The 7,887-nt window shown below is 43.1% G+C and overlaps 1 protein-coding gene across 3 annotated transcripts in view; it reads left to right on the top strand.

The window, feature by feature from the left end:
* AHCYL2 (adenosylhomocysteinase like 2) overlaps positions 1 to 7,887 on the top strand; it is a 60,976-nt gene that overhangs the window by 43,968 nt on the left and 9,121 nt on the right. For all 3 annotated transcript variants that reach the window (XM_021719009.1, XM_021719017.1, XM_008071566.2), the window contains exon 12: positions 1,856 to 1,950. In XM_021719009.1, the coding sequence (XP_021574684.1) occupies positions 1,856 to 1,950 (95 nt within the window). The remainder of the gene's footprint in view (positions 1 to 1,855; positions 1,951 to 7,887) is intronic.

Below are 7,887 nucleotides of genomic sequence, written 5' to 3' on the forward strand. Positions count from 1 at the left end.
GATTTTTTGATTTATTGTAGAGATGAGGTCTCGCTGCCCAGGCGGGTCTCGAACCCACGGGCTCAGGCAATTCACCCACCTCAGCCTCCCAAAGGCGCGGGATTACAGGCTGAGCCACCGAGCCCGGCTGAAAATTAGAATATTTAAAAATAAAAATATATTTGTAGCCTCAGAGAGCTGGGGCAGAGAAGAGGGACCATAAGAAGGTATTCTTGGTTCGATATCAATCCGCTGGATCTTTTTAAAAATAGCTTTATTGAGATGCAATCCACATACTATACATTTCACCTATTTAAAGTGTACAACTCACGGTTTTTTAGTAAATTCATAGGGTTATACACATTAGTACAACCTAATTTTTTAATTGAGGAATAATTCACGTACCATAAAGTTTACCCTTTTAAAGTCTACACTTCAGTGGTTTTTAACGAAGTTGTGCAACATCCCATTATCTATTTCACCCCAAAAGAAACCAATACCATTAGCAATCGTTCCTTATTCCATCTTCCACCCTCCCCCAGCCTTAGGCATCTTCTAATCTTTCTGTCTGTAGAGATTTGTCTACTCAGGACATTTCATCTAAATGGAATCATGCAACATATGATCTTTTGTTACCAGCTTCTTTTACTTAGCATGATGCTTTCAAGGTCCGTCCATGTAATTGCAAGTACTAGTGCTTTATTTCTTCTTATTATTGTAGTATTTCATTGTATGGATGTGCCACATTTTATTTATCTATTCATCAATTGATGGACAATTTGGGTTGTTTTAATTTTTGGCCATTAGAAAGCCTATAATCCCAGCACTTTGGGAGACCAAAGTGGCAGGATTGCTTGAGCCCAGGAGTTCGAGACCAGCCTGGGCAACATAGCAAGACCTCATCTCTTTGAAAAAATAAAGAAAAATTAGCCAGGTGTGGTGGCTCATGCCTAGAGTCCCAGCTACTCAGAAAGCTCATACAGGAGGATCACGAGCCTAGTAGTTGGAGGCTAAAATTATCCAAGATTGTGCCACTGCATTCCAGCCTGGGTGGCAGAGTGAGACCCTGACTCTAAAACAAAATAACAGGATAAATGCTGCTATGGACATTGTAACACCCAAAGCAAACACACAAGTTTTTGCATGGATGTGTATTTGCAGTTTTCTTGGACATATACCCAGGAGTTGAATTGCCGGATCATGTGGTAACTCTATTTTTAACATTTTGAAGAATTGCCAAACTTTAAAAAAGTGACTACACCCTTTTGCAGTCCCACCAACGATGCATGTGCATTCTCATTTCTCCACCAAGATGTTTATCTTTTTGACTGTCACCATCCTATGACAACGAAAGAGGGAGACAAAGTGGTATCTTTGTAGTAGTTGTAGTTTTGATTTGCATTTCCATTATGACTGTTGGTGTTGACCATCTTTTCATGTGCTTGCTGGCCATTTGTACATCTTCTTCGGAGAAATGTTTATTCAAATGCCCATTTTTTAATTCTCTTCTTAGTATAAGGTTGTAAGAGTTCCTTTTGTATTCTGGATACAAGTCCCATACTAGATTTGTCTTCTCATTCTGTGGGTTATCTTTTTACTTTCTTAGTAATGCCATTTTCTTAGTAATGCACAAGTTTTTAATTTTGACATAGTCTAACTTAATCTATTTTTCCTTCGGTTGCAAGCTCTTTAGGTACTGTATTTAAGAAACCATTGCCTAACCAAAGATCACAAAGATTTGTATGTTCTCCTCCCAGTTTTATAGTTTTCACTTTAACATTTAGGTGATGGTCCATTTGGAGTTGATTTTTATGTGTTGTATGAGGTGGGGGTCCACCTTCACTCCTTTCCATGGCTTATGTCTTCTGTTTTTAAGGTAACAAGAATGTGGTAACTAGAGAGCACTTGGACCGAATGAAGAATAGCTGCATCGTTTGTAACATGGGACATTCCAACACGGAGATTGACGTGGTAAGATCAAGTGGCTCATTATTTGAGGGCTTTTTTTACCCCCTTCTTTTTCCTGAGAAACAAACCGGAAATGAATTCCTAAGAAATCCAGCCATCTTAAACGTGACTGTCCTGGCAGAGTTGTCCACATCTGTTCACTTACTAGCCCTATGGCCTGTGTTTCTGGAAACTCTAGGGTTTCTTCATCTCAATTTACTCATTTGAAAATGATTGTCTTCTTCCACCCAAGCTTGAAACCTACTTCACTGTAAGCCATTTTATCTCTGAGTTTAGGATTCAGAGTGGGATAAACTCAAAACTACAAGAAGGATATAATGAATGTGAGTCAGGCAGGATTTGAGCGTGTTTGGTTTTACCAAAGTCAAGAGAGAGAAAGATCTGTGGGTGGAGGGGATTATATTGCCTAAGATGAACTGTGTCTGTCACATATGATGATTCCTTCTTTTCTCTCCCTTGCTTATTGGGCTAGGTCTCCCCTCAACAAATTTTCCAAAACATAGTAACTGGGTCTGTAGGTGTCAGGGTCAATCCAGTGCCCTTGTGTAGTTGCATGTGTTCTTCAGACTTGGAAAATCTATCACTTCAGTTCTCTGGTTTGATTATTTTCACCCTAAAATATTCCAATCCAAAGTAGCGCTTGGTACTAATAAGTTGCCCGAGTAATAGTTAATAGAAATGTTATTTCTTTCTTTTCAGACTTACCAAAGTATCTCTCAGTGCACCTTTCACTCTAGTTTTACATTTTCATGGCATTTGTATGGCACAGCTGTATTTCCTTCTGGGTAACTGGCTCAAGCAAAGCATGCTTTCATCTCCACTGAGGGCTGCTCTGTTTGAGCCTCAGCATTGCCAGGTAAGGATCAGCTGGTCCTTTGGGAGCCTGCTGGCTAGCATCCATTTTATATGGTTTCTCTTTTTAACTTGGTGCCCTATTCTTCTATTGTTAAAAATAGCTGGTGAGACAACCTGCCAAAGCCTATTTCTTCCCTAGGGTGTCTGAGTGGCATGGTTCCATTACTATATCTTACCATGATATTTTGCTTATGATGAATAATTTAGTTGATAGTTGGTTCTTTTTCTTTCCTGTTTTCTTTTTCTTTCTTTCTTTTTTTTTTTTTTTTTTTGCTTAAGTTCTACTTGTGTGCCATACCTCTACCCCTTTGCTAAATGATCAAATATATTAATATTTCTAAAACTGTCTAGCACATGATTTTCGTTTCCTGGATTAATCTGCTTATAGAGCCCCCAAAGGGGAAAAGATTAAAGGGAAGTATTCATGTCATGTCCTAGGCCCTAAAATCTTCAGAGTAGGAGAAGGAGGAAGGAATTTCCCCTCTGAAATAAAAAATAACTCAGAATGCAATTGTGTACCTTCTGTATTTTTACTTTGTCTCATTTCATCTTCTTATTCTTTTACTTACTATTCAGTTGGAAAACTAAGATGTCGAGTACATTGTCAATCATATAATTGGTTCCAAATGAAATTGGAGCACAAAATCCAGGATTTTTTACTCCTAGTCTAGTTTTGTCTTGTTTTTCTATATGTTGTATTATTACCTCCTCATGACTTGTAGATTAACTTCAAATTGTGATAGTTATATCACCTTCAAAGACAGCCCTGGCCAGGCAAGATGGCTCATACCTGTAATCCCAGCACTTTGGGGGAGAGGTGGGAGAATTGCTTCAGCCCAAGAGTTTGAGACCAACCTGGGCAACATAGCAAGACTTCATCTCTACAAAACAAAAATAGAAGCAGCCCTGACATAAGCAATCTCTCAGGATAAAGGCCAAAAGATCAGGAGTGGTGGCTCATACCTGTAATCCTTGTAATCCCAGTGCTTTAGGAGGTCAAGGCAGGAGGATCACTTGAGGTCAGGAGTTTGAGATCAGCCTGAGCAACACTGAGAGACCCCCTACAAAAAAATGTAAAAACTTAGTCAGGCATGGTGGCATGCATCTATAGTCCCCGCTACTCGGGAGGCTGAGGCGGGAGGATTGCCTGAGCCCAGGAGATTAACGCTGCAGTGAACTATGATCACGCCACTGCACTCCAGCCTGGGTGACAGAGCCAGACTCTGACTCTCAAACTATAAAATAAGCAAATAAAAGGCCAGAAGACTCTTTACCTTCAATTACAAGTATTTTTGGATGATTGCTGCATGCCAGGTATTGTTCTGGATGCTTGAAGTCAGTGAACTAAACAGGTGAGGACTCCTACTTTCATGGAGCTTGTACTTTAGTAAGAGAAAAGACAAACATTAATAAATAAGTAAAATGTATACTATGTTGGGAGGCAGAAGCACCGTGGAAAAAGGGAAAGCAGAGCCTGGCGAGGGGACTCCACTAACATGACCAGGCTGTCGTGTTCATAAGAGGACCCTGCTGAGAGCCTCGTGAAAGCAGTGTCTGAGTGGACATGGAGGGATGTGCCATGTGGAGTTGTAAAGTCTGGAAAGCATTTCTAGAGGAGAGAACAGCCAGTGGACGTGCCCTCTGGCAGGAGTGGACCGGTCTGCTTGGAACAAGTAGGCCAGTGCGTTTGGAACAGAGTGAGCATGGGGCAGCAATGAGCGGGAGGTGACATTGGAGGGAGCAGGCCAGAGCTGATAGGGCCTCAAGCCCGGCACAGGAACACCTGGGGATAGTCCGAGAGAAATGGGGAGCCATTGTAGCTGTTGTAACAATCCAACTTGTGTTTTGAAAGGATGACTCTTACTTTAAAAAGAGCATTCTGGCTGCTGTGTTGAGTCTACACTTAATTTGGCAGGTATTGCCAGGTAGCCCCTCATGCCTACCACAACGTGAGCTTGCAACTGTCTCCCATCTCTCTTTGTGTCCTTCTTGGCAGAAGGTAATAGGCTAAGATCAGAGGTCCCGAAGAGGAGATGCTCAGAAGAACTTTTGGAAAGTTACTTGGCCTTCAGTGGTAGTATCACAGGCATGTGAAATGAAATTCAAGGAAGTGGCGAGCTCAACGACTTACTGAAACCAGAATGTTCATTCCCTGTTGAGCAAATTTCTATTAAATACCTGCTCTGCTCTGTTTTGAGTTCTAACTGGCTGAAGAAATGGCAGTGATCAACATCCCAGCTCTCAGAAAGTGTCTATTCTAGTGTGGGAGACAGATGACCAACAGACAGTGATTGTCAGTCAGTGCTTAGCATTGAAGAAAAACAGCAAGGTGAGGACACCAAGGATGCTATTTTAGTCACGGTTGTTGGGGAAGTCTTTCTGAGGAGATAACATTTGGGAAAACAAAAAACAAAAAACCTGGATGGAATGAAGGAACATGCCGTCTGGGCATTCTGTTCTGTGAGAATGGCAAGTAAAAGACCTGAAGTAGACACGTGTTTCATGTGTTGGAGGAACAGAAAAGAAGCCTCTGTGGGAGGAGGGACATTAGGCAGGGCTGAGAAGAAGTAGCTCGAGGAGCTAGGGGCTGCGCAAAGCTTCCTAGGCATGACCAGGACTTGAGATTCTGTTCTGAGTATGAGGAAAGTTATCGGAAGGGTTTGAGAGATGTGCAACAAAATCTGATTTCGATTTTTAAAAATCACTCTGGCTTTTGTATCAAGAGAGCACTGGAGCTTGAGTAGTGGACAGGGACAACGGGCTCTTTCAGTATGTTTGACTATAGAAGCTGGTGACTTGAATTAGATGGGCAGACAGCGGAGATGATGAGAAATGGTGCGCTGTGACCAGTGGGATTTGCTCAGTGGATCAGATGCAGAGTGAGAAAAAGGCAAGTCACTCTTGGGCCACCCAGTGACACCGTGTAGGAGATGACTTGGGACATATTTATCCGGATGCTTTTAATACCCAGAACTTGAGGGTGGTTTTTCTTTTTTTCGGTGGGACTTGATCGTTTACCTAGCCTTGAAATGTTGCCTGCTGCACATTTAGTAAGGTATACAAGAGAATTGGTCGTTTAGAAAGCTGCCCCCTTTTCTGAGAAGTATCTGAGCTGTGGCTACTGGAGAAACCTGTGATAGGAATTGTGCCCTCAGCTGCCTTTGGGCCATGTCTTTCTTTACATTTCCTTTCTCTTAAAAAGAAACCAGCTTGCCCACTTGCATCACACAGAAGTCCTGTATGATTCTTAACCAGTACACAGGCGTTAAAAGTTTTTTCCACCCAAAGAATGACTTAACCTGAGACTTGCTTTTGACTCGTGTTTTACAGGACTAGAACCAAGTTGTTCACCCTGAAAAACACTGATGTGCAGCCTTCAAAATCCTAAGACCAATTTGTGCAGGCATAATAACTGACTGACTTATGGTGGGATGTACACCTAGTTTAGGAAGGTAGTTTGTAGAGGCATCCCTGTTCTGGTAGATTGCTTAGTGATTATAAATTCACCAGAAGACAATTAGATGTCTTTAAGAGGAATTTTTGTCAAGCTGGTAAATTGCTTAGTGATTATAAATCCACAGGAAGATAATTAGATGTCTTTAAGAGAGATTTTTGTCAAGCTTTAAGAGAGATTTTTGTCATGGGTGGGAAATCGCTCTTCTCTTGAGGAATGTGACTGCCAGTCAGTCTATGGAAGTTCCCTGGACAGTGGTAGAGATAAGTTAACTACGTTTCTCTTCAAACCCCTTTTCTAAACACACTCTCGGGGCTTTTGTCTGCATCATAGCCATTCCAGTGTTCTAGTAAACTGCACCTGGGAAGCAGTGATTATTTTCCTGTGTTCAGAAGTGTCCTTTCCCTGATTCCACCATTCTTTCTTCCTGAGGAATACTTCCTAACACAGTAGACTCTTGTTACCATGGCTTCAACCCTTTTGCTCCTGATTACCAAGATTGCTGTCCCCTAGAAGATGTGAAATACTGAGAACCTGAAACACTTTAAAGTCCCATCATCTCACTAAAAACTGTCAGTGGGCCAGGCTCGGTGGCTCAGCCTGTAATCCCAGATCTTTGGGAGGCCAAGGTGAGCGGATGGCCTGAGCCCGCGGGTTCGAGACCCGCCTGGGCAACTTGGTGAGACCTCATCTCTACAATAAATCAAAAATGAGCTGGGCGTGGTAGCGCGCGCATGTAGTTCCAGCTACTTGGAAGGCTGAGGCCGAAGGATCGCCGGAGCCCGGCAGGTGAGGCTGCAGTGGCCGCTCCCAGCCACTGCACTCCAATCTGAGCGAGTGAGACTCCAACTCAAAAAAAAAACTGTCAGTGGGGCCAGGCTTGGTTACTCAAACTGTAATCCCAGCACTTTGGGAGGCCGAGGCAAGTAGATCGCCTGAGCCCGCATGTTCCAGACCAGACCAGGAAACTTGGCGAGACCTCGTCTCTACAATAAATAAAAAATTAGCTGGGTTTGGTAGTGCGTACCTGTAGTTTCAGCTACTTGGAAGGCTGAGGCAGAAGAATCGCTGGAGCCCAGCAGGTTGAGGCTGCAGTGGCCGGGAGTGTGCCACTGCACTCCAGTCTGGGTGACGAAGTGAGACTCCCACTCAAAAAAAAAAAAAGTAAAAATGTCTAAACACATGTAGATCTACTTTATTCTTTTTGGTACTCCTTGCTGCAGTACTTCTGTTTTTCAAAGAGTTACATAAACTGGGCGCTATGGCTCACGTCTGTAATCCCAGCACTTTGAGAGGCATAGACGAGAGGACTGCCTAGGCCCACGGGTTCGAGACCAGCCTGGACAACTTGGTGTTACTTTGTCTCTATAATAAATCAAAAAAATAGCCAAGTGGGATGGCTCATGGCTATAGTTCCAGCTATTTGGAAGGCTGAGACGGAAGGATCACCTGAGCCCAGCAGGTGCCACTGCACTCCAGCTTGGGAGACAGAGTGAGACTTCGACTCAAAAAAAAAAATAAGAGTTGACCAGGCTTGGTGGCTCAACCTGTAATCCCAGCACTCTGGGAGGCTGAGGCGAGTGGATTGCCTGAGCCCGCGGGTTCGAGACCTGCCTGGGCAACTTGGCGAG

Source organism: Carlito syrichta, unplaced genomic scaffold, assembly GCF_000164805.1.
Source record: "Carlito syrichta isolate Samal-C Ts95f unplaced genomic scaffold, Tarsius_syrichta-2.0.1 Scaffold113510, whole genome shotgun sequence".
Classification (NCBI taxonomy): Eukaryota; Metazoa; Chordata; class Mammalia; order Primates; family Tarsiidae; genus Carlito; species Carlito syrichta.